The sequence below is a fragment of the Peromyscus leucopus genome, chromosome 5 (genome assembly GCF_004664715.2).
Source record: "Peromyscus leucopus breed LL Stock chromosome 5, UCI_PerLeu_2.1, whole genome shotgun sequence".
In the NCBI taxonomy this organism is placed as follows: domain Eukaryota; kingdom Metazoa; phylum Chordata; class Mammalia; order Rodentia; family Cricetidae; genus Peromyscus; species Peromyscus leucopus.
Genome location: NC_051067.1, coordinates 41448291 through 41476215, shown reverse-complemented (window position 1 = coordinate 41476215; position 27925 = coordinate 41448291). Strand labels below are relative to the sequence as shown.

Below are 27925 nucleotides of genomic sequence, written 5' to 3'. Positions count from 1 at the left end.
TTAATGTCTACTCTTTATGTTGCAAAACAAGCTCAGAATTAAAAGGAATAGTTTTATATCAAAGCAGGCCTGTTTGCGTTTAGAATAACAGCAGATCTGGACACTGCCATGTTAGAAAGTAATGGTAGAAGGAAATGTTGGCACCTAATTCATGAGGATTTTTGGAAAGAATTCCTTTCAGGTCACAGTCCTCATGGAGATCATAAACAGTCTACAGTAAAGGGTGAGTCCATAAGATCCAAAGTAACAGAGACATGCAAGTGACACTAGGAGATGGAGGTGTTTCCAGACCCACTAAGGAAGCAGTTACACGTAGCTGCAAAATACACAAGGGGACTTACATGGGCTTTAAGACTCATCTAAGCATGTAAGTTTCCCTAACAACTCTCTTCCTTAAGGGGCTTAAAGACAATGTTCCCCAGCATACACCCTGAGATGCAATGCATGAATCCTTTCCATCCTTACAGGATCTGGCTGTCTTCCTGTCGGACCACTCCTGGACAGTGATCTGCTCCTGAGGCCCCCCAATGGAGTACTGATCTTCAAAGGTAGAATTCTGGGGAATGTCGAGAGGGTCCCAGGGTTCTGTCAAGGAGATCTTTGCACACTGTTTGGTGGCTTGTTCAATCTGAAACATCACTCCATCCTTATAGAGCAAAATGTATTCAAATAATCTGAAATGTGGATTAAAAGAAAATAGTTAAGAGCTTTTATATTAAAATCATGTCTTTCATCAGCATAGAGCCCAAATGACTTTGATATAAGTTATCACATAAATTACTTTAAAATGGTTGCAAATCATTTGTTCTTTACAATAGACTTTATTCACACCAAATAACCCAAGCATGGAAAAAATAAAATTTAGAATTAAACTTGACTGTTCGTGAGGTGAATTCTTATCACTGAACAACTAAATGCTAGACCCCAGGCTTAGGCTACTGACATGAGGAGGACACGTGGGTTTCACAGCTGGCCTAAGGTATTTGTTCAGAGGGACAAAGGAAGACTTCCCTTTGGCTGGGATCCTGTAGCATTAGATCGAGGAATTACAGAAATACCCCTAAAGACAGAACTCACTGCAGGCATGGAGACAGAGTACCTGCACCCCACCACCTGGATAACCTTCTTGAGTGACTTGCTCTGTTGACAGAAGGCACTCTATGTGTAGCCTGAGGAACCTGGGGCAGCAAGGACAAAAGGCGAGGAACCTCCAGAGTAAACGACTCATAAAGCAAGCTTGCCAACATGGATTTACAATCTCCTCTACTGATGTCATGCGCTGGAGGTGCATGGTGAAAGGAAGGTATCCTGAGTCTAACATCTATGTCTGAGCCAGAAGTCTCTCGGGACACTGTATTGAACCTCTTAAAGCTAAGCAAGCTTGGTGCTTCATAAAGCCTCTGGACCACGGTCAGTTCAAAACTCAGGCCACTGGTGCTGCTTGAGCAGAATGGGAAGTGAAGCCACAACCTTAGAGAATGCTTTTCAAAAGTGAAAAGAGACTGCCAGCTATGGGCTGGGAGTAGAACTAAGTGGCAGCACACCCACCTGGCATGGGTTAAATACCAGCACCACAAGGAAAACGGACAGTCAACCAATGATGTCTGCTGAATGAGCCTGAGGCTCTGCAAAACATGCTCATGGAGGACACACGTTCTCTATTCAAAGTCTTTAGATAAAATTCTTTTCTACACAATAAAGCACTATCAATAATGATATCTATTTTGTCAAAACAGTGTCACTATTATTAGTATTACACTTTGAGTTTTTATGGACTGGTTTAGAAATATCATCATGACTTCATTTTATATATTTACATATATCCTGCTGATTCAGGGCCACATGCATCCAGAAAAGCTATGAGCCAGCTTACAATGGTAAAACAAACAATGAATGAAAAGATTACATGCATTTAAAGGTAGGAGTCAATGTGAAAAGAAAATACGCATTTATAAGATACTGTTTATAAAGGGAGATAATGGTGAGCTAGAGAGATGGTTCCGTGGTCAAAGTGTTTGTTATATGAGCATGAGGACTGGGGTTTGGATCCCCAGCATACAAATAAAAATGGGCATGATAATGGATTCCTGAAACTCCAGCACTCGGTGATGCAGACAAGAGAGGTAGCTCTCTGAAGCTCACTGGCCAGCCAAGTCAGTAAGTTTCAAGTTCAGTGACAGACCTGGTCTCAGAACTATGTGAAAATGGCTAAAGAAAGGCACCCAGAGTCTACCTCTGGCCTCTACATGTATGAACATACCCACCCACATGCACACATGCACACATGCACACATACACATACTTACACTAACAAATACATACACCACACATTTACCACACACCATACACATAAACATTGTTTTAAATGGAGCTAATCTCTTATGATATGCATGTAGGGTCCACACAGAATGCTTAGCTTTTTGAAGTGTGGGGTTGGAACGCCAGTATTATTTCACAATCAGTTAAGCCTCCAACACAGTAGAGCCTAAACATTCATTGACTAAATTTAGAAATGCCAACAACAAATTTGAGAGTACAGTCCATGACTAAATATAAGAACCTCTGCCTATAAGCAAATCCCAATCTATGGTGCTTTTAATGACAAGTTGGCCACCCAAGAAACATTCTGCTGTGCACCCTCAGAGATATACAGCTTCTCCCAGATGTTAGCATCATTCCATGCTTTTCCCATGTCTGTAGTGTTCAAACAGCGGTAGCTGTCTCCTGATGGTCTTATATCCATGTGTATGGGGATGCCTTCTTAAGACCTCTGCCAACAACCCCCAAATCCACTGTTATATCCATATTTCCCATAGAGACCATGCCACCCTCACCAGGGCTTACTGGCCAACATGAGAACATGTACCTAGTATGCCATATCCAGACTGCTCTGGAAGTGTAGAATGGGGACCGGATGCCTACTGGTCAGCGTCTCTGTGTAACTGATCTGTCACGTGAACTCCTAAGCTGTGGAGGTGACTTCCACCATGTGAGACAAGAAAGACTGAAGAATAACGCAGCAAGAAGAATGATGGAGCAGGCAGCCTGGGGTCCCAAGAGGTGCCTTGTTTTCTGAGGGATTCTGAAACTCCCCTGGAGGGTTATGATCACCTTCCTTTATTCTTACAAAGCTTCGTTTTTGACTTGTGATTTGTGCTGTCCATGACCAGTGCCCATTTCTAACAAAGTCGAGGAAAACGGAGGTTCCATGTAGAGTACAAAACAGGAACTATATTTAGTCAGCTTTAGGTCGTATGGCGAAGGTCTGAGTCAACACCTTGTGAGAAAGAAAGGTCACTCTGGCTCACAGCTCCAGATATTTCAGTGGGGCTAGAGGCCCTGCTGCTCTGGTAGCTGAGCTGAAGCAGGACATTATGGTAGGAGCATGTAGCACAGCAATTCATAGTTTAGAACTGTAGCTAGAGTTTTCCTGCTTTGCCCACAGTCAGGACAAATCTCTGTCACCTGCCAGTCCCACAGCCGCTAGACCCAACCAAGTAAACACAGAGACTTCTATTGCTTACAAACTGTATGGCCGTGGCAGGCTTCTTGCTAACTGTTCTTATAGCTTAAATTAATCCATTTCCATAAATCTATACCTTGCCACGTGTCTGGTGGCTTACCGGCGTCTTCACATGCTGCTGGTCATGGCGGCAGCTGGCAGTGTCTCTCCTCCTCAGCCTTCCACTTCCCAGAATTCTCCTCTCTCCTTGTCCCACCTACTTCCTGCCTGGTCACTGGCCAATCGGTGTTTTATTTATTGACCAATCAGGGCAATTTGACATACAGACCATCCCACAGCATAGAACAATGACTATTTCTATAGACTCGTGACAAATGGTTCTTCATGGGACATCCACACTGAACACCCTTGGAGTATACAGTCCCTTTATTGCATTTCTTTTCTGAATTTCTTGAAAAACTTCCTGGGGTGTTATTGAACTTGTGCCTCTAGTTTCTGTCACCCCACAAATGATATTGTATCTAAGGCTTGATGAGACTTTGATTCAAGACGTTTGGAAAGAACACATCAGTGGTGAGGTGTATACATCCAGTGTTATCATGTCAGAAAAGAAGTGATCCAGTTGCTCATTGTTACTTTGTTAACTTTGATCACCAAGATACATGATAACACAGATGTCTGCATGATCAATTAGCCATCAATGTTGGATGATACTTTTGAGATGCTAGGAATATCCTTATCCAGTGATGGTTTTAGACTTAATTGCCCATTGGGTGCTATAAAATTTATAGATGTATTTGTCTTATTTATCGCTCACATGCAGCTTGTGTGTGTGTGTGTGTATGTGTGTGTGTGTGTGTGTGTGTGAAAGAGAGAGAGAGAGAGAGAGAGAGAGAGAGAGAGAGAGAGAGAGAGAGAGAGAGTTAATTTGTAAGTAGAAGTCCATATTCCTACAGAACTCAGAGGACAACTTGCTGGAATTGATTCTCTCCTTCACCTTTTTAGGTTCAAGTGTAAAAAAGCAAGTGATGAGGCCTGGTGGCAAATACCTTTATCTGCTGTAATATCTGGGTAGCCTTCACCAGCAATTTTAGATAAAATCGTCTCCCAAATCAGCTCTTTTATTAGGGGCTGGTATAATAAGACTAACGGCAGAATAAATGACACCTGCCTGTGCTGTCTGATCTGTGCAGGACAGCACTGCTCTCAAGGCCCCGTATACTAAGTGTATATGGACTGTCTCCTGCTTAGTCGATAAGATAAGAATTCCTTCCAGCCAGTGCCTGTTCACACTGACCCCATCGACCTTTGATGACTTTCTGAGGTAGCAGGGATCCCAGGCTCACTGTGGGCTCTCCTGGTCAGACTTGATGTGAAGCAATCCAGAAATCAGTGTGGGGCAATAGATGCCATTGCTGGGGTGGCCTTTCAGGTGTTAGGGCTTCTTACATTTATAAAATCATAAATATGTATTGCTCATTCTAGTTGAAATTTAAAATTGTAGATTTTCATTATTACTTTTACATTTATCTATCTTTAAATTAAAAAATCATGTTTTGAAAATTATTAACAAAACTATAATAAAAATGAAAATGTGGGATAAAGTTGAAATTTCATCACAGGAATTTTATCCTTAGACTGGAGTTTTTGGGGGGGCTTGAAATCAAAACTGTTCTAAAATGTGCACATGGAATAAGCTGACTTCCTGTGTGGTTATGCTTCCAGATTAATAATCATTAGTTTCCTTTGTCCTAAATTTAGGAACTCTACACTCTTCTGTAGTGGGTTGCCGGTCCAGCTTTGACCTGGAAGTGCCACCCCCACTGAGGCTCAGTAACTGTCACACCTACAAGGCAGAGCCAAGAGAGGACCCCTGAAGACCCGAGACTCGGATGGGCAGGCTCTCTTGGTTCCTGGATCCTGGACTCTGGAGGGAAACCAAGCAGAGTTCTCCAGAGAGCACCGCTGGACTGCGCTTCACCTTTCCCAGACCCTGTTACCTATCCCTTCACTTGTAAGTTAACCCACAAAATAAACCTTCCTTTTAACTACATGGAGTCGCCTTAATGTTAAACCAATAATCATCTCCATTGGTTTAATTTTATTATTTAAACTTGATAAAATGTCATGTTTTGAAACTCAAAATGCTCTAGAGAAGCATGCTGGGGAAATCTCTCTCCTACTCCAGTCTCTCCCCTTCTCCTCACCCCTTACTGATAACACTTTCCATCAGCTTCCATCTTATTTTTCTGGTTCATTCCCATTCTTACATGGACAAAAGCACCACAACAAATAACTTTGTTCTCTGCTGTTTAGGGGATGCAATGCCATCTGAAAGAGAACACCCGGGTCAGCAGGTAAGACCATCTGTGGTTGTTTTAAACAGATTTCTCTCCTGTAGACTGTGCTGTTCTGTACTTTCAGCAACAACACATGAGTGTCTGCTTTCTTTACAGTCTTGCCAGCAGAGGATGCTGCCAGACTTGTATTTGTGCCTATCTGATAAGTCGGTTAGGGAATCAGAATCCCAAAGCTATGTTTTAGACCTTAAAAAAAAAAGTACAATGTCCTTACAAAAGATGACAGAAACCTAAAGTGTAATGCTTGAGAAAACTTACACAGTGCATATTCTAGGAGCTCATACCCAGATCAAGCATCACACTACAGAAGGCAGGCTCCTCACCTTCCCAGACTCTGCCCTTCTGATGAGTGGGTTGGTTTTTATTCATGCAGAGCAGTTGAACAGACTTTCACCTGCCAAAGCAACATCTCGCTTTATTTTCTTGTGAAAAACAACTATCTAATATCAAGTTTGGGGACATTTTAATCTCCAGTTTTCCGTTTGTCTGTTTATTTATTTGCCTTTTATGTCTAAGTTACAGATATTCTTGGCTATAGTTTTACAATGAAAAGAATTTTTGCAATTCAAGTAAAATTTCTTTTATTGCTTCTGAATTTTTTCACCCCTAAAAAACTATCCCTGACCTCATGTTTATAAAAGGGATGACTCCGGGCTGTTTTCACTTCAGACCAAATTGCAGTTTATTTTTATGCACGGTATAATAGCTAAGAACTAATTTTATTATATTGCAGTTGCTCCAAAAGCACTGTTGAACAACCCATCTTTCTTTGGTGATGTGAGATTGACCAGCATGTACTCAGTCTCCAACTGTACCTGGATCCATTCAGGACTCTTCTCTCCCGCTGGATTGCATGTCTGTTCACCAGAACCACAGTGGTTTATTTAGAAAAACTCACAGTAGGTATCGGCTACTGTTTTCTTCTTTGTCAGAGTTTTACTGGATATTCGGGCTCTAACGCTTTTCCAAATGAAGTTGAGAATTAACTGTTTAACTAATATCAACTAACCCTAAGCTTCTGGCATGTTTATCTTGCTTGAGTTAAATGTATAGCTTGTTGTTAAAAGAATAATATCCTTACCGCGTAAAGTCACTCTATCCCTTCCAAATATGCATTCCCACTTTTGATTTTTATGATTTAGTAATACTAAAAAATTTTTTTCCTAACAAGTTTCTCACTTTCTCACATTTCTTTTAATTCCTTTTTATCTTCTCTTTCTAGAATAAATGGAACCTTCCCTTCCTTGCCTTGCCTGTTAGTTTATAGCAGACTATATATATATATATATATATATATATATATATATATATATATATATATATATGAAGATATGAAGATTACAGGCTTGTTGGTTTTTTCCATACAGGGTTTCTCTGTGTAACAGCTCTGGCTGTCCTAAAACTTGTTTTGTAGACCAGACTGGCCTCGAACTCACAGAGATTCACCTGCCTTTGCCTCCTGAGTGTGAGAGATTAAAAACATATGCAACCACTGCCCTACTAAGATTACAAGTTTTTATTGTTGAGTTTATATTCAGCCATATTACTGAATTCTCTTATTGCTTAAATTCAGTTTTGATTTTTATTTTCAAAGCTGACTGCATCCATTTTCCTGAAAAGTATGTCTCTTCATTTTTCTTTCCTAACTTTCATCCTCTAAGCATTTTTCTCTGGTTATACTGGCTATAAAACCAACATCATTAAATAGAGTAGAAGTGATGGGTGTCCTTCCTTGTCCTTAGCTGAGTGGGAGAAAGACTACAGCCCCAATACTAAAATGCATGAGTTTTATTTATCATAGTAAGAAAGTGCCATTATTTCCTACAAAATACTTCCTATCAATCATGTTTCCTTTCCATCAGTCTAAGAATATTCTTATGTGCATCTTGTATTAAATGTGTTGAAATTTCCAAAAAAGAAACTATTTTTGCATCCCTCTGATAAATGTCTCTTGATTATGCTTTATTTTTTTATGTATTATTGGACTCTATTTGCTAGTTAGGAATTTTTTATCAACAGTGATACAATACTCATAATGGAAATCACAATGCTTTTAACAGATTCCCATTTATCATATATATATATATATATGACATGAGCTGGTTCTCAATTCACTGTTATTTGAATGATTCCCATAGTTCTGTTTATATCAATGATGTTAACTACACTTTGGGGGCTATTAGTTTGTTTTATCTTCTTGTATTAAATACCTCTAATGGAAATGTAGAGGGATTGCTGGATCATAGAAATATCTCTTTTTATGGGATATTATTGCTTCCCCCAAATAGGTATTAGAGTTTTGACCTGGATGTGGAGGCTTACACATGTCTCTGCACCCAAGTGTGTGTTAGAAGGTTACCCTATTATGAGGAGGGAGAAAACTTGCTAATGTTTTATTTTGGTGTAAAGCTTTTGAACAAAGACACACCATTTGCTAGCCCTGGCTAGTCTGTTTTAGTCTCCTCATTTCTAATATCTGAGTGTTCCAAAAATTTGAATTTCAGGGTGCTTTTATGAAGATATTGGAAACAATGGGTATTAAATGGTTGTATAAATGTGAGCCATCATTGCTCTGATGGGAAAATATTGTCAGATTTGTGTATACTATCACCAGCTAATATCCAATGAAGAAATCATTATCTAACCTGTACAGGTAAAATAACTTACAATGTGGCAAAAGGGGGGGGTTAATTGGTGTAGGTGAAATGGAGAGATGGAAAAACCATTCCTGACTGCTTCGGCAAATACCTTCATAAGAACTACAATAGGCATTTCTTCTCCTTCCCCTCATCTTCCTCTCAAACTGGAAGCTGAGGGAATCATATAACTTATTCTTAGATGCCTTTTGGATTCTGGCCTTGCAGCCCTTAGGGAAAGTGTACAGAGAAAGGAATACTGGCTATTTCTCTCAGGAGAGCTGGTGCTTGTAAATCAATGTGCCAGCTGGCAACTCTGAGACAACATTCTGGAAAGGGCATAGCAATAGACAGGAAAGCTTAGGGTTTTGAAGAAGTTTTTGCATGAAACTTAGGAACATGTATCATAAGTATATCTCAAGGGTTCTGAACTGCAAATCTCTCCTGGTGTCAGCTTTTCTGACACCTGCTTATCATCACTATTGGGGTAGTTAAATCCCTGCATCACAAATACTGTATATGGACCCTTATGAAAGTCACATGAGAATATTCCCTTGCAGAGTAAGCAAGGCCCAAGCACTTGGGTAATCTTAGTATCTAAAATATTGAAGTCTAGCCTGAGAGTGAGTTAACCTAACTAGCTACTGCTTGAATATATAAAAAGGAAATTATTTTCTGGCTTCATTTGGGGTACTCAGGAGAAAGATGAAAGGCCTGAAGTGGAGCCTACAGATTGGCAAATTCAGCTGACTGACTGTCACTAGCATTTTTATCTTCAAAAACATATGAAAATATGTGTCTTTCTGTAGCTGCTCCCATCAGCTGCTGGAGGAAGCCTCTCTGATAATGATTGGACTAGACCCTGATCTTATGAGTATGGCAGAATATCATTAGGAATGATTTCACTGACTTTTTATTTTGTCAGTTGTGTTTGGTTCTTCCCTAGGCCTCTGAGCCATCCAGCTTCCAGATCCTGGCCATCTAGACAGTATTAGGCATGATCTACTTCTTGTGGTATAGGCCAAGGTGAGACCAGTTGAGTACTTCCACAAGCTCTGAGCCAGCAGCACATCTCGCAGACAGGGTAGGTTGTGGGTCATAGATTTTGTTGCTGGGTTGGTGTTCTAGTCCCATTACTGGAAGTCTAGCCTGGTTACAGAAGAAGGTTTGGTTCAGGCTCTTTATTCTCTGTTACTAGAAGTCCTCACCAGGGTCAACCTCATAGGTTCCAAGATGTTTCCACTGCACTAGATTTCCATACTGCTCCCTAAATGCCCACCCATTTCATTTGTTTCTCCCTGTACTATTTCCCTCCATCCCTCCATCCCCGACCTGCTATCTCCTGTTCTCATGCCCTCTGTACCCAGTCTATCCACAAAATCTATTCTATTTCCCCTTCCCATGAAAAATATTTGCATCCGCCGGGCGGTGGTGGCGCACGCCTTTAATCCCAGCACTCGGGAGGCAGAGCCAGGCGGATCTCTGTGAGTTCGAGGCCAGCCTGGGCTACCAAGTGGGTTCCAGGAAAAGGCGCAAAGCTACACAAGAGAAACCCTGTCTCGAAAAACCAAAAAAAATAAATAAATAAATAAATAAAAAAAAATAGAAAAATATTTGCATCCAACCTAAATCTCTCCTCTTTCTAACTTCTCTGGACCCACAGCCAAACATTAGGCAGCACACAAGGTGCCCTACAAAGATGGAAAGGATGAATTGTAGAAGCCAGAGGTTTTGAGGACACCAGAAGAACATGTCCCACATAATCAACTAAGCAGGGCTCATAGGGGCTCATAGAGACTAAAGTGGCAACCATGAAGCCTGCATGGGTCTGAACTAGGTCCTGTTGTTGGATATTTGTACACTGTGTGAAGATATACTGCTGTGACTGGTTTGATAAAGAGCTGAAAGGTCAATAGATAGGCAAGAGGTATAGGTGAGACTTCCAGACAGAGAAAGGAAGTAGGAGGTGTCAATCAAGGTGCAGAGGAGATGCCAATAAGACATGAAGGGAGTTGGGCATACAGAATGAAAGGTAAAAAACCACAGGGTTTTCAGAAATGGGTTGATTTAAGTTAACCAAGAGTTAGTTAGGAACAAGCCTAAGCTATAGGCTAAGCTTTCATAATTAATAATAAGTCTCCATGTCATTATTTGGGAGCTGGCTGGTGGGACAGAAAAAGACTCCTTACACGGTCCTCTGCATACATGCTGTGATTTAGCTTGGGGATTTTTGTTGGACTCCTTCCAATGGGAGTGGGGGTGTCTCTGACTCTTTTGCCTGCTTATGAAATTTTTTTTCCTCCTACTGGGTTGCCTCATTGAGCCTTAATATGAGGGTCTGTGCCTAGTCTTATTGCATCTTGTTATGCCAAGTTTGGCTGACGTCAATGGGAGGTCTGTTCATTTCTGAAGGGAAATGGGGGAGCCATGGATCTTGGGGAGGGGGGATGTCAAAGGGAACTTGGAGAAGGGTAGGCTGTGGTCAGGATGTATTGTATGAGAGAAGAATAAGTAAATAAATAAATAAACAAACAAAATTTTTAAATGTGTGTTTTAGATTAAAACTTAGTAGTGAATACCAGAATCAGGATTAGACTCAAAGTCTGCTCATCTATCAGACTTATTCTCATCCTCTAATGCTATGCCCTATTCCAGCCTCCACAAGGGAAGCAGTGATTCCTCATCTACTCAGAAGTATGTGACCATCTCAGACACACTAAATTACCAACAAGGGAGTGCATTGATATTATATTTTGATTACAAAAGGACTTTGGCTTTTATGGAAGATGTTGGTCAAACCTTGGATATGTTTAACATGCAATATAATAGATTAGTAATCTTCTGACTCTCAGGAGGAAAGTCTGAGCTACAGCCACTTGCATTCTGGCATACATGAAGTGTGAGTTACACCCTACAGTAATTACGAGATACAAAAGAGAAAAACATTTGCAAAATTCACTGTGGACTCTCTGCCAATCACATATAAATATAACTAAAAGAAAATTAGATTACTTAAGAATGCAGTCTGAGGTAAAGTTAAATCAAAGTATAATTTATGTGTGTAATGTAAGAATCCATAGGTGACAGACCTTCAGTACTTGGACGCTAGTTCAAAAGAGAAAAAAAAATGCTCAAGAAATTGAAGTGCTTTCTCTTCCAAAATTTTAGCTTGATGGATGCTGGCAACATGTATGAATATTCTTTCATCTGGTGGGAGACAAAGTATTTTTTCCTTGAGGCAATAGTTCAAGCTAGTTACAGACACTCAGAGGAATGGCCTCATTAGTCCTGAAAGTCTACGCTGCCATGAGGCATGGTGTTTTCTATAGTTATGGCATGGGGTGGAGTAGGAAGGAGTTTGAGGCTAGGCTTGCAGTCAGCCTTGCACTTTTAAGTAGATAAGTGTCTTTTCCCATCAGACTGAAGTAGAAAATCACACACAAACTTTAAGAGAACATTTAATGAAACACTTAAAAAAAAAGTCAAGATAAAAATGCAGTGGTGTTAGTGTAAACCAATCCAGAGAAGAGAAAGAGGAAGGAAAAGGTGAGAAGGAGGAGGAAGAGGAGGAGAGGGAGATTTAGAGGGTATTATTTAGGTAACAGAAATTTTAAAATGAATAAATGGATGAAATTAAAGACAAATTAATAAAATTAAAAATGCATGTAAGAGAATCAAAATATAAGTAGAGAGACTATTCAAAGAACAGGAGGGAAACAAGATTAAACCTCTAGAAATAGTACATCGAGAGACAGGGAGGATAGCTCATTATCTCTCATACTCAAGTCCTTAAGTTCAATCCAGAAAAATGCAAAATTTTAATTTGAAAGAGAAATTAGATTTAAAATTTTTATAGTGGTAGTTATAACCTAGACATGAAATTCAAGAAAGAAGTAGATACAACCTAGACATCAAATTCAACAATAAAGTGGTAGATATAACCTAGAAATCAAATTCAAGAATAAAGGGGGAAAATACCTTCAAATGTGGGCAGAGCAAAACATTAAACTAAACTCAGGGCTGGAGAGATAGCTCAGTTGGTGAAATGTTTGCTGTGCAAGAATGAGGACCAGGGTTTAATTCCCAGCACCTGCCCCAAAAAAGCTGAGCCCAACAGAGTGTTTGTTTTTAATCCCAATGCTGGAGAACATAGGAGGATCCATAAAACTTTCCAGGTAGGCAACCTAGGTATATTGGAGAGATCCAGGTATAATGGCAGATAGACACTGCCTCAAAAATAAAGAAGGAAGGAAGGAAGGAAGGAAGGAAGGAAGGAAGGAAAAAAGGAAGGGTGGGAGGGAGAAAGGGAAAGGGATGGAGGGAGAGAAGGAAGGAAGGAAGGAAGGAAGGAAGGAAGGAAGGAAGGAAGGAAGGAAAGTGAGAGATCAAGGAAGAATCCTAATGTTGACCTCTACCTAGCCTCTATGTGTGTTCATGCACATGCATACACATACACACACACCACAAAACTGAACTAAAGTTAATTTGGTATAAGACTGCTTCTAGAGCTGCATATGCCATAAAAAATATTTTAGCAAAAAGATGGCTTTTACCCTTTGAATATTATGTACCTATAACTACCAGTGTACAACAGCAACAAATAAATACTCTCAGACATTGACAATCTCTGACATAAATGAACAACCACAGCACTCTCTGTGGGAAAAGTAATAGTAAATTCTTTAGCTGACTGAAACATAAATCAAGGCAGAGTTCAGATCCAGGGGAAAACTGTCATGGAAGACATTCCAATGAACAACAGGGAAGTCACATGTTTCATGCCTCTCTTCCAGACAGAAGACAACATGACTAGGCTCCTTAGACCTGAGAGCATAAATACACTACAAAAAAACCCTCTGTGTTATGCCCAATGAAGGAGTTGACCTTTCAAAAGCTGTATTCAGTATGGTGAAAGAGGAAAGATGACAAACTATCAAAGCACTTTGAATTCTTTCCAACACACAAAATGGGACTTAAATAAATACCTCCCTTGGTCAACAGGAACCATAGTGATATTAGAAAAGCAAGACCCCAAACTTCCTTTTTAAACTCCTTAAGGAGAGTTAAAATCTCATAATGATGGATTCTCTGGGGCCTCAAGAGTCCACAGGCCCAACTCGGAGCTGGGAAGAGCATCACTATCCATAATCAGAGTGTGTGACAGAATGGACAGATAGAGGGCAAAGATCTGAAACAGAAGAGCTCCCATGACCACAAAACATACAGCATAGCAGAGTCCAGCACCCAACAGGGCATCTCCATGGATGTTAAGGCTAAGGGTAGGTGCTTCCTTCGGAATTCTTTGCTCCTAAGGATGTGAGCCTGTAAGATCATTCCTGGCCCACTGTGTTCTTTCTTCTGAAATGGAACTTCTATCTTCTCACAATAGACTCCACACTTCCACCAGGACTCTGATAGCGCTAGTGAAGCCCAACTTCTTCCTCAGAAGGTAAATTTGCCATTCTCCTCCTGAGTCCCACAATTCATCAGCATCTTGCTTAGGCACTCTAGGCAGTAAAACTTGAGATACTAGGAGATTCAAGAGGCATCTCATTAAGATATGAAGTGAATGGTCCAGGAGCTTTGAAGTTCATGCAGATCACAACCATCCCTAAAAGTATTTGCAAGGTCAGGTACATTATTAAGAATAGTTATGGATCATTATCCAGCCAAACTCACTTCAGGATAGTGAAGGTGGTGCCATGTTAGGCAATCTGTCATATGAATCACCAAGTTGGCCATGTTTTGTCCACAGATTAGAATACTTTTCTTTATAAGATCAATCACTGAATTATTCACTGAAATGATCAATGTCCTTGTTAAACCAGAAGCCTTCCAGAGTCAATGGTGAGTTATAACCCTCCTCACCCTCGACAGCCTCACACCACAACAGTGTGACATTACCCTAGGTGTGCCATTCTATCTATTTCTTGTTTATAGTATCACAAATCAGTACACATAATTAGACTCTTTATAGATATATTGTGGGAAGTCGGACAATCATATGCAGCTGGTGGGAATATCTATATGTAACAGCTTTCCTGAAAGTCAATTTAATAAATTGTTTAAAACGTTAAAAATGTGCAAGTCCATTCTTATTGTTTTCATATATAGGAACTTCCCAATATAAAATTTGAAATATTTAATATACATTGCATGAAAATATAAAGTTAAAAATTTTACTGTCAATTATAATAGTTAAAAACAGAAGGTAAGGAAATGTGGTGGTCCCATGATAAGGGATTACCTAAGTAAATTATGTTCTGTCTTTAGCTAGCGGTTGATTATCATTTTGTAGCATAGGAAACATGAATAACGACTTTTTAAATTTAAAAATTGCATATTTTCATTTTACTTTTTTGTAACAGCTGGGGATTAAACATATGTAATATAGACTTTCTAAACTGAAGTAGACCTTACCCTACATTTTCACTTTTAAAATGTGAATACAGGAATAGAAGAACTGGGAAGCACATGTGTCAGTGTTGTGAATTCTGTTGAAGTATTATGAATGAGTGAACCTCATTTTATTTGCTTTCACTGTTGTCTAGATTTTTTTCTGTCATGAACTTGTATAATGCAATAATACAAAAGTCATAAAACAATGCATATCATGTATATATTTATTATCACATTTGTACTTGACACATATTTATTGAAACTTACTCTTTGTCCAGAACTTCTTAGTACAGGGGATCCCATAGTATATCAGACTAAACATGTACCGTCTCACTTCAGAGAAGACAGATATCACAAAGGCCAGGCACTTAACTGACAAGTCAATTACAGAGCAGAACAGTAGCCTGAGGAAAGATGCATGTGAAGTGATGGAGAGGGCCTAGTGAGGAGGGCTGTGCTGGGTGATTACAGAAGGCCTCGGTGAGGGTATGGCTGGCTGAATTCTGAAACAAGGAGGAGCCAGAACCTCCAAGATGACAGAATCAGAGTAGTCATGCTTCAGTGAGCATGTACATGTACTACATCTGAAAAGCAGCCAATGGTGACATATTGTGCAATACAGGATGCATCCTGTGTGTGTTGTAAAAACTCCTCAGATATTCAGGTGGCATAGTAGTAAATGTGCTACATTAGAAATTTTGGACAATTTTCATTATTGTCTTTCTGTTCATCTAGTTTAGATATCCTTCTATCATGAGCACATAGAGTCACTGTCACTCATTTCCTTACTGACTGGTTCAAGTGATTTTAGTCCAGTTCTAATTTAAGACTCTGGAGAGATAGCAGAATGATGCAGAAATCCCTGACCTTCAGTTCAGATAAGGCTGATGAGAGACCAATAAAAATAATAAACAGTATTTTAGGTAATGGCAAATACCTTGACTGTGTAAAGCACTGAGGTGGGTATATGAGGATGCTGAGAAAGGAGGTAAAACATTTGAGAGTGGAGTCATTCTAAAGTGAAAGGACTTTCTAAGTAAGTGGGAATGACCAATACAAGTTCCAAACAGATTAACACACTGAGGCCATGGGCTGGCAATGAAAGCAAAGAGATAAGATGTGGAGGGCCAAGGAGTAGATCCCACACAGACACCTGTGAATAGGGGCATTGAATCTACGGCAGATGGTGTTGCACAGCACATCATTTATCTGAACACAATCATTTAGGTTACCATGCTTGAAAACAGACCAAAGGAGGCCAGAGAAAAAGTATGGATATAACGGGATGATATTACAAAAAACAGGTAAGAGACAGGAATAGTTGAGACTAGGATAGTAGAGAAGGTGTGGTCGGAGTTGGGGTATCTTTTGAAATTATAATCAATTGAATTTATATCATGTGCCTTTGGCAAGTAGGCAAGAGAGAAGAAAAGGATGACTGCATGGGTTTATGCTGACCAACCAGAGCTGTTGTACCTAAGATAGAGGGAGAAGTTTAGTTTATATGTGTCTCTTTGGTTTAGATTTGTTTTTGGTTAGCTTGATTATATGCAGAGGAAACATTTATTTTAGAGATGTTGAGTTCAGAATGACATAGATTACAAAGAAAGACATCAACTAGGTAGCTAGATCCTTGAGTAGAGATGTTGGGGGAGATCTCTGGACAGAAACTAAAAACCTGGGCAACCCTCATGAAGAGGTGACATTTAAGATCATGGCTTACATGACTTCACCAAGAAAGTTTAGACAAAAAGTAAAGGGATGGAATGTCCAGCCTTCCATCTCTGACAGTACAGACAGCAAGAAGAGCAAAGCAGGCTAAGGAGGCGAAATGAGGCACAGGAGGAGGCAGAGTCGGGAGATGGCTGGGTTGGGAAAGCGTTCACCCTGCAAGCACGAGAACCTGGGTTTGGATCTCAACACCCACATAAAACCTGGCCATAGTGTCACACTAGGAACACAATGTGCTGAAAGCCAAGTAGAAGAGACACATCTAAGAGGTGGGTGGGTGCTAAGTAGGAGAATCAGGGCTGATGAAAGAAGAGTTGAAAGGAGTTGGGAGTGCCTGGTCCTTCCCAGAGCATTCTCCATGGAGCTGTGTGACAACAGTTTGATTGGAAGGGTTTGAGAGAGCCTAGCAGGACAGAGATTGGACTTTGTGTGAGGTCCGCTTTAAAGAGAAGGGGGAGATGAGGTTTTAACTATTATTCTTCAAGAGACCATTTTTCCTTAAAGATGAGTAAAATAAAAATTTGTGAAGGGGAAAAAAATTTGTGAAGGGAGGAAAGAGGAGCTTATAATGAATTAGGAAATACAAGACTATCACATTTTTTTCAGGAAAAATAAACTGCTAATTGATGGCATATTTTGAGATCTTTGGGCATGTGGCCCTTGACCACCTTCTTTATGGCCAGAATTATGGAGGAACAGCTCAAGGTTGTTGGAAAGATGTTTTCAGAACAGTATAGTGACCACCTCTGACTTCCATTCATAAATTAGTCCTGATTTAGTCTCCTTTGCCTGACTATTCCTTTTACTCACTGCATATTTCTATTTCTCCATCCTTGAACTCCAAGGTCTCTAGACCCTCTTGAAGCAAACTCCAGTTCTTCCAAGAAAGTATCTTTTTTTTTTTTGAGGAAAAAACATCAACATTGGAAATCAACATGGTTTATCCCATGAGACTCAAGAAGCCACAAGGAGTCCATTTTCCTGAGTCAATAAAACAAAACACCATCTGTAGCCATTGGAGATAAAGAGGAGGAGAACAGGCCAAGGGAGAAGTCATACCCAAGCCTTAAAGTCAAGTCATGACTTCTTAAAATAAAAATCCAATGCATGCTGAACAGGGTTCATGCCAGTCTACCTCCCTAAGACAGATACTCTCTGTGGGCCTGCAATCATCATTGCAGGTTGATAAATTTAAGAAAAAACAAATATCCAGGGAAAATATAATTTGCCTTTCCTCTTCCTCTGCTTGGATAATACAGACTAGTACCTTTGAAGAGGAGGTCCAAGAGTAGATTTCTGCAAGGCTTCTGTGGGGGACTGAGCCTCATTGAGGAGAGGGTACACCCTAGCTGCACAATTAGTCTTCAATGCATCTGAGGATGAGGTCTTCATTCACTATGTGGGAAGGGAACCACAAACTTGACAGGGCCAAGAGGAGAATGCACTGTGCTGTGTTGAATTGGAAATGGAAAGGGCCCATTGACATACCTTCATGGATAAAGACTGTAAATTTAGAGACAACGATTTAAATATGCGCATATCTGTAGATGAGTGCATGAGAGTGTGCCTGTGCATGTGTGTGCATATATGGGATGTGTATGTATGTATGAGTATGTTAAGACTCCTTGGTTTTTTTTTTTTCCCACTGAGCAAGCCTGGTAACTGTGCTACCTGAGAGCAACAAGCACAACTAGACTACAGATTTGGACTTCCAAGTGTTTTTCTCCAGTATCAGTAGCCAGGACTACTTGAGAACAGTTTATTCCAAGGAAAATACAGATGACTGTGGAATATCTTACTGTGCCTCAAAGAATCAAAAATGTTCTAAAGAATATCAAAGCCAACTGGAAGAGGTTCCTCTGGCAAACTGGGAAAGCAAAACAAACAGGGAATACAATGAGATCTTTGAGTCTTACTGAAAGAAATAGTAAGTTTAGAGCTTGATGAAGAATTTTAATGAACAAGATGAAAAAGTATCTTCCCATAAAGTCACTTATCAATTATAAAGCAAAAAGGTGTCACTTCATGATGAAGCAATGCGACAGGTAACATTATGCAATTAGAGTGATCATACATTTGCAGTATAAACAGTGTTAGTTTTGAGACACCCCATGCCGAGTAACTTGAATGTAAATATGAGGCAACATAGGAACAGTGAACAAAACACCAGGACAGTCATCTTTAAATATACCAGCTTCAAGGAAGACCTTGGGGGCTCATTCTAGACAGAAAGAGATCGGAGACTCAGTCCCTTGATGCTGTGCTGAAACTTAAACTGTACTATTTTGCTGTAAATAGTACACAAAAGTTAACCAACAAAACCTGGAGCTACCTGGGTTTCAGATGGTTAAATTGAGCTAGTGTTGACTTTCTGATGGTTGTATTGAAGATACAGAGAAGATTTTTGCCTGTAGGAAACACACAGTGGAGTGTCTCAAGATCATGAGCATATTTGGTTGCCAATGAACTCCCCAATAGTTTAGGGATTAAAAGAAAAGCCTTTCTGTACAATAAATATAAGTAGGAGATAATTTCAAAGTAAAGTGAGATAATGTGTTTGGGAAAGAATCAGTATCTTCATTCTCAAACACACAAGAATTGATCTTGAAGGAGCTTTCCTATAGGCAATCCTGTTCAATTCTTTTTTTTTTTCTTTTTTTCTTTTTTTTTTTTTTTGGTTTTTCGAGACAGGGTTTCTCTGTGTAGCTTTGCGCCTTTCCTGGGACTCACTTGGTAGCCCAGGCTGGCCTCGAACTCACAGAGATCCTCCTGGCTCTGCCTCCCAAGTGCTGGGATTAAAGGCATGCGCCACCACCGCCCGGCTCCTGTTCAATTCTTACGATGATGGAGTCGCAGGGAAGAGAAGAGGCTTCTGAGCTCAGTGCCAAAGGACTGAATGGCCACTTTTTCTTTTGTTCCTGAGGACAGGCTCAAGTGAAAAGAAGGAGGAGAGAAAGAAGCTTAAATTCACACAAAAGGACAGGATGGAGAAAATCTTTAGAATCTGTGCCAAGTTTTCCACAACATGGTAGAAGCAGTCAACTTGACGTAACAGAAGCACCAATATGCTTTCATGATATTGGCAATCCTACATCTCCTAAACAAAAATACTTAGAAACTAGCCAATATTGAAATTAAACGATTCACACGTCACGGCTGTCTAACATCATTCCCCCATAACTTCTAATACATCCAGTTAGTGTCATTTTACAACACAGGAGATAAAGGCTATTCTGTTCTCCAAGAACAACTAAGACAGACAGCCATGAATCAATAACAACTTGCATGAGAATCCATTTGCTACCCCATCTGTGACATACTGACATACTTTTCATCACTTATAAATAAAAATTTCTGATGGAACATATTAGATCAATCCCTGAACCATCTATTAAAATATTATATCTATGCATGTTCATTCAATGCCTCTCTGCCCTCCATGTATTGGTAGCTTCATTAATCCCAACACTGAAGCCACCATTTGTAAGCAACAGTATGTTATTGATGCCCTGCAGGATTCATTCACATCTACTTCGCTTCTCCTACCTAAAGATCACCATATTGACTGAATTATAAAAATAGCCTGCTTTTCCTTCAGCCTTTCCACTATAATCCCCATGAGTTTAATCCACTAATCAGAAGAAAAAGTTGGAACCAGAAAACAAAATAGTATCAATTACTAATATTTCCCATTCTTGGTTCAGGATTGTCTTATCTGAAGCTCATAAAGTATTTTAATCTTTTCCATCATCTCAGGGAACAAAGATCCTGGAAAATCCTAGTCATTCCCCGGTAACTATCACTGTGATTTTCCGTAACTATCTGGATGGAGAAGAAGGCTCTTAAGAAGTGGATCCAATTCTAAATTTATGTCTCAACCTACTAGCAAATACAAAGAGACAACCATCCATATTTTCTTCAAATAACATCTGGTTGCTTGGCCATAATGTTGCTATTTGAAACCATTTTGAGTTTGTACCAACAAATCTACATTTAATGAATCTAAAATGTATTTATGCACTAAGCATTCTTTTCTGCACCTGACTTAGTTCTTAGAGACAGGACTGCAAGAGAGAACTCAGCCAAAAACTTGGGAAGAAATGGAATGCAACTGCCTTCTACAAGCCATACCATGAACCCCTCATGCATGATGGTATAAAGACAGGAATGGGGATACACCATGAGGACCTGAAATCTAGGCCAGCATGACTGGGCTGTGGCTTACAAGTACAGTGTATGTCTGAAACCCACTAATTAGTTATAAAGTTATGAAGGAAAGAGATTTCCTGACTCGGGCTTGAATGGTGCCAACTTGTGTTTGTTCAGAGTGGGAGGAGTCCAGACCAGCAGGAAGGACAACGGTGAGAACCAAGGAGGCATCATAACTGTGAAAATCAATGCACTGTTTCACCTTCAACCTCCTCTGTATCTAAGTTGGAATTCGAGCTGCTGAGATAAAACACCATGACTAAATGCAACATGAGGAGGAAAGGATTTATTTCAGCTTACAGCTTGTAGTACATCATCCAGGGAAGTCAGGACAGGAACTCAGGGCAGGAACCTGGAAGCAAGAAGTGCAGCAGAGGCCATGGAATGAGTGCCGCTTAGTGGCTCGCTCCCCTATGGCTTGCTCATTCTGCTTTCTTGTTCCACCCAGGACTGCCTGCCCAGGGGTGGGCTGAGTCCTCCTCTATCAATAATTAAACCGAGAGACTGTCCCACAGACTTACGAAGAGGCCAATTCGGTGGTGGTGGGGAGCACATTTTATTAACTGGGGTTCCCTCTTCTCAAACGGCTTTAGCTTGTGTCAAGTTGAGAAAACGACAACTGACCTTTGTTAACTTGACACACCAACACACCACTATTCAACTACAACCTTTCTCACTTGACCCAAGATGTCCCGTTAAGCTTAACATCATAATATAAAATATTCCATTCCAACTTTTAAAAGTCCCATAGGCTTTAAAAAATTATGCAATTAAGGTTGGTCTCTTTAAAAAATTTAACAACTCAAAGTTCCAAGCCTTTCTAAAATACCTTGCCTCTAAAATTCCGAATTCTCTTGACTGTGGGCTCCTTTAAAAAAGGGGGGAAGGGGACTTATTTCAGAAAGTAGAAGCCAGGGCACAGTTACAACAGATTAAAGCAAAACCAAAGTCCAACAGCATGAAAAGTTCTGCGTGAACATGATTTCCGTGATTTCCTGGGCTCCTCCAAGGGCTCCATATTTCCACCTCGGCCATTGGCAGCACACACAGCCTGTCTCATAGCTTCAGGCTGCCTCCACTCAACAGCTGCTGCTGTTGCTGGCAGCCACGCCCATGGTACTTACATCTCCAAAATACTGCTGCAAGTGGGCTGCACCTTCACCAAGAGGATCTCTTCAAAGACTCTGACCCTGCCGCATGGTGGCAAGCCTCAGTTTTTCTCCGTGATCCTGGAGCTTTAATCCTAGAGCTTCTGCTATAACTGGGACTGATCCCTTTAATCCTAGAGCTTCTACTATAACTGGGACTGATCCTTCACCAGCGGCCTCTTCTGGCCTTTCACAGTGCCAACCCTTAATGAACTGCTCTCCATAACCTCTTCATGCCTTCACAACCAGTAAAACCTGAGAGACTTTATACATTACCAAGTTAGGCGGCCAGCATGAGATTAAAACCTTGGCCCCCTCCGGACCACTGCTTCTGTGTGCAGAACTCGAGGAAACACTTCCCAAGAAAATTTACCTCAAAGATGCCAGACTCTTCTTCATCACAGCTGATTCTTCAGCCTCAGCTGACCAGTATCAATTGTATTAGCAAAGCAAAGGTTTCACTTCAGTTATTAATTCAAAATACTCAGCAGCCATAGAGTCTTTAAGGGACTCTCAAGCTTTCCTCTAAAACCTGCACAAGCCAGGCGCTCCATTGTCTATACTGCTCTCCACATTATGTTCTCAGTTCCCACAGTAGCTCATTAAGCTCCGAGCATCTGATAGCACTTCTATGCCAAAGTTCAAATGCCACCACAATCCTCCTCCCCTCCCCCCAAAAAAACCCCAACAAACAAAAAACATATGGTCAGGTCTGACCCAGCAATACCCTCCTCCTGGTGTAAATTTCTATTTAGTTAAGGTTTCTCTTGCTGTTATAAAACAGCATGACCAAAAGCAACCTGGGGAGGAAAGGATTGTTTGATCTTATGTCTCCATATCACAGTCCATCATCAAAGTCAGGGTAGGAACTCAAGGGACCTGAAAACAGGAACTCAGGCAGTAGACATGAAAGAAATTGATTATCAGTTTGCTCCCATGGTCTCCTCTTATTACCCAACTTATTACACCACCCAAGATCACCTGCCCAGGCATGGTGCTGCCCCAGGGAGCTGGGCCTCCCACATCAACCATCAGTCAAGAAAATGGTGCCTCACAGGTCAATCGGGTGGGGGAGTTTTCCCAGCTGAGTTCCCTTCTTCCCAAATGATATCAGCTTGTTTCAAGTGGACAAAAAAACTAGCCCACACAACCTGATAACTGTTAAATATTACTCTGGGTTGAAACATCTTTTTGTGGTGAAAAACTCCCTGTTATACATAAAAACTGAGCCTAGAACAATCACCAGGCTTTTGTTCATATATTTGCTCCAACTCTTAGCTCATCATTTCCTGATCATAATTTGGCTCCTCACATAGTTCTGAATACAAGGAGAGAATGATCTAGTCTATCTCTGCTATAAAAGTTATTGAAATACAGTTGAGCATTTGAGTCTGTGTAGTGAGTCAGTTCCCAGAGGGAGGATACTTGTGCGTGCTGCTAAATCAAGTGTATAAGTTCAGAGGGGCTGGCAGTGGGTCTCTAACATATGGAGAATTAAATTCACCAAGATGATGACAGTGGGTGGCGAGCAAACCAGCTGTGATCACTCACTACACACCTTCTCAGTGCTATGAAATGAGACAATGTACTATGGGTTTTATATATTTTACCTCACAGAATAGTCACAGCCTTCTGATAAATTAGTTGCTATAAGTATCCCATTTTGTAACAGAATAAACTGAGTCCCATAAAGCTACAGTAGTTTACAAAATCTCACCTTCGGAAACTAGAACAGGCCTAGGGCTATCTGACTGTATAGTCAAATTTCTTAAATAGTTAAAAAATACTCCTTGAGTAAGAATGAACTCTCATCTTCTCCTGGTCACACTGCTTAGCATCAGCAATGAACTCTGGTCATTCCAGCCCACATTCATCATGTCTACTCACCACCAAACAACCACTGCACTTAAATGCACTTAAAGAGTAGCGTCCCACCCCCACTCGGCGTGGAGAGAGCAATCCCTGCTCCGTGCCACCAGTACAGTTGGTTCCAGGTGCCAATGGTGGCAACCTGCTTGACTCCCCCTTTCCCTTCATGCCCTGTGGTACCTCTGATGTCTGAGATATCACCTCCTCTCTAACACTTCCCTAATGCAGCCACCTGTCCAGTGTTCCCACAGCTGAAGCCGCTGTGAAACTCTTGAGTTTTTGATTCTACACTCACTCACTGTTGCTCTAGTGTCTGTGAACCTCCTCAGCATGAAATCTCATTCACTCATCCAGTGATCTTTATGCCACCTAATGATGACATTCCATTGTTCAAACTCCTTCAGCATGGCCTCTCACCACACCCCATGCCTTCATCTCAGAGTGACTGGGCTGCTAGCCTCAAAATATACTTGGCCCTGCTTGTAAACTCCCAGAAGACAACATTCTAAGCCCGGAGTGTAATATATATATGTCCTCTGACAAAATAGTTTCTGTGTGTCACCCTGGTGGATTCACTTAGGTTTTGGGGGACCATTAAACTGCGATATCACCTTCTCCAGGAAGCCCTGGTTACCTGCCATCATAGCTGTATTCATCACACCTCTGCTAATCAATCCTTCATCTTACCACACAAGGATGATTAATTTATGAGACTCTACCCTCAGACTATTACCTCCTTTAAAATTAAGACCCACTCCATTGATAATGGACATGGTGTCTGCCGTGAACAAAAGTTTCCTGGATGAAGAGTGGATGAAGGAATATGAACCTAGTACATTATAGATGTCAGAATCCATGCAGCTTTCTTAAGCCTCGATTGTGTGATAGAAGGAAAGTCTGTCAAGCTCCCTAGGTCTTAGTGTCTCTATGTGAAATGGAAATCATAAAATCTACCCTGTGATGTTGGGACGTCTAAACAAAATTATATGAAACATGCCAAGTTTCAGCACTAGTACGTGATATAACACACTCAAATGATTATGTCCCTTGAGACCCAATGAAAAACATTCATTGTTCTTGAAAGTCCCTGCACATGCTCTGAATCTTCCATAAAGACACTGATATGTCAGGCCTTCTGGGCATTGATGTAAAGCTGTCCCTATGTATCCAAGGAGGATTGGATCCAGAGTCTCCATGGATAGCAAAATCCATGGATGCTCCTGGTCCTTGATCTAAGGATTAAAAAAAATAAATTCCATGCAGCTTACAAATACCCTTCCAGATATTCTTGGTTGCTTATAATAATGAATATAAAATAAATGTTACACAAGTCAGTCTTAAATTGTTTAAAGAACAATGATAATAAAAATAGTATGTATATGCTCAGTACACATAATAGGATGTCACATATATTCTGTCCACAATTGGTTGAGTCTTCAAAAGTAGAATCCAAGAGTAAGGTGGGTCTCCTTTCTGCATTTGGTAACGTGTTCTTGTACTCTAAGTAGACGGTCTGGAAGATTCTGCCTTTTCCATACTTTAGCCAAGAAGCCCAGCACTTCAGCGGCAAATGCTTCTAGGTGAAATGGCTTTACCAGCCTTTGTTTTGTGCTACACACTAATGGTTCCCACCTACCACCAATGTTACTGCCCACTGCAGCCTTGCACCACGACCGTTCATCATACCTCCCTGTGGCACAAATGCCATGAAGAGATGCCAGCATGACCACATGAAGTACACTGGGAGATGGCTGAGGCCAGGGGCAGGGAGACAGGTGGTGATCCTAAATTAGAAACCGGGTCCTAAAGGGGCCAGAAAGAAGGCGACACCCCTGAAAAAGTGTGTCCTCTGTCATCACAAGATGGAAAGCTACACTGACTGCCATGTGTTTGTGTGCATGTGTACATGTGTGTATGTGAGCATGTGTGTGATACCATGCCCTCCCATTTTGCAAGTGGTGTGGTTATTAAAAATAGGGAACAACTCAAAAAACTGACGAGAGACGGGGATTCAGGTGATAGTACTTGTGTCTAGCTGGAGTTCTAAGGTGGCAGTACACGTGCTCTAGTGGGAGTTTTAACTAGTTTTCCAAAAGAAAAAAAAATCTTCAAGGTTTAAACAAAGATGTTAATATTATACTGGGGTAATAAGTTTGTGTGTGACTTTTAAAAATCATTTCCCCACTTCTTTTACAGTGTTGTCCTATGAGCCACATGAACAGACAGGTAGTAGAGACCTGACTTGGTAAGTTGTCCACACCACACACACACACACACACACACACACACACACTAATTTTTTTATTGTAAACAAAATTGTTAGAGAATATTTTGTGTCTCCCTTGTAGGTGACTTCTAGAAAAGAACACGCCCTAGGCTGCAGGGGGTTCCAGGTGCCAAGAGCCTGACTCAGCAGTGACGACTTGGGGCTAACTTGGCCTCAGGGCGTCTGGCTGTTCCATCCTGCCCTTGGAGAGTCTTTTCTTTGCCTCCCTCTGCCTTGCTGGGCAGACCACGCCGCCCCCAAGAGCCCCTGTAAAGTTCTTGGGGGTGAAGGGGGTGGGGAGGGGCCAGGAGCGGCTGGAGGTCTAGCTGGGGTGCCAAGCACCTTGACCTGGCGTTCCCCTGGCCGCCTTCATGCCCTTCCGCGCCGCCTACCTCTTGCAGGGGATCAGCGCCTTCCTCTCGTCCAGCACCCGCACGCGCTGGTTGAGCCCATCGTAGGACAGCAGGGCGCGGCTGTTGTGCCCGCTCCTCTGCTGGTACAGAACCTGGCGTCCCTCCCACTGCTGGGGCGCCTGGCAGGGCTGCTGGGTCCCCGGTGGGCCCGCTGTCCCCAGGCCGCACAGGCCGCACACAGCCCAAACCCAGAGGCCACCCAGCAGCCAAGCGCCCCGAGGCCCCCTGACCACCCGGCGGGGAGCATGCGCGTGCATTGCGATCCGCCGCCGGGGATCAGCCGAGCCCAAGAGGGTGCCGAGGCCGGGCGTGGGCGCGCCGCGCGTTCTCTCCACGCTGGGCCGAAGGTGAGCTCCCGAACGCGATGCTCCGACGCGCTGGCCTCTCCCGCTTTTCCCTTTTAGAGGCTCGGGACGCCGGCCTGGGAAAGCCGCGCGAATCGCCCAGGAGGTCTTACTGCCCAAGCGGCTGCTTACTAAAGCTTATTTTCACTGCTCTCTGCTGCCAACAGGAAACGCAGCGGCAGTGATGCCACTAGCATCCTGAAGGGCATCGCGATTTAAAGAGTTTGGGGCGGAGAAGCGGGGATGTGCTGAGAAGGGACACATTTCTCCAAAATGTGCAGCTTTCAACCCACAAACCCTCAGTGGGGTGATTTTAAGGGGTCCAGGGGGAAAGCAAAGGTGCAGTAGTTTCTCTGGCTGCTGTAACTTGTTTCTTGGCAAAATCGTGACCTTGTTTTTTTCTGTTTTGTTTGTTTTGTTTTCAAACAAATTTAAAGTGTCATGATGGGTCCTGAAGAAATGACACTAATTACTGTTGTGGTCACTGGGCAATGCCCAGTCTCAGGCCTTTACGCTGCCTCGAAGTCACAACTCAGTAAGACCTCTCTCTGTCCCTACATGGCAAAGCTTCAAGTCTAGAGGTTTGTGTATCTCGGGGGTTACATCTGTGTGAACGAATTGGGGTTGTTTTTAACTAATGATAGGATTAATATTATACAATCAAGACAAGATGGGGACGTTTTCTTTTAAAGACCCTTGCTTTAGAATTTAAGTTACATTTGCACTTAATAGCAAGTATGAAGGAGAATGGGACAGTAGGAAGTGGTTGGAGGCGTTCCTAAGTGAGGGCAAGTGAATGATGGGTCCACTATTGGAGTTTAAGCATCAGAAGGGCATTCTGGAGCCAGGTCACTCAGGGCTTTAAAAGCTGGTAAGTGTTTTATTGTTATTAATATTGAGGAGTGTGAGGGCCACCAGCCCATAAAAAGCCAGAGAGGAGCCTCATAAGGAATGTGCATTAGAAAGCTTGCTCCTCCAGTGCCACAGAGAGAATATGCAGGTCCAGACAGAGTGGCAGGGTGTCAGGAAAGAAGCTGCTGTGCATAATACAGGCCAGAGACCCTGGCTGAGTCAAGGAAATGGGGAT

The 27925-nt window shown here is 41.6% G+C and overlaps 1 protein-coding gene across 1 annotated transcript; it reads right to left on the bottom strand.

The window, feature by feature from the left end:
* Window positions 1-94: 94 nt before the first annotated feature.
* On the bottom strand, window positions 95-27035 carry LOC114682058 (mammalian ependymin-related protein 1). Its single transcript, XM_037205915.1, has 2 exons — window positions 26474-27035; window positions 95-674 (listed from the first exon to the last, which is right to left on the bottom strand). The coding sequence occupies exons 1-2, from the start codon at window positions 26749-26751 to the stop codon at window positions 356-358; spliced, it is 597 nt and encodes a 198-aa protein (XP_037061810.1). The 5' UTR covers window positions 26752-27035; the 3' UTR covers window positions 95-355.
* Between the last annotated feature and the right edge of the window lie 890 nt (window positions 27036-27925).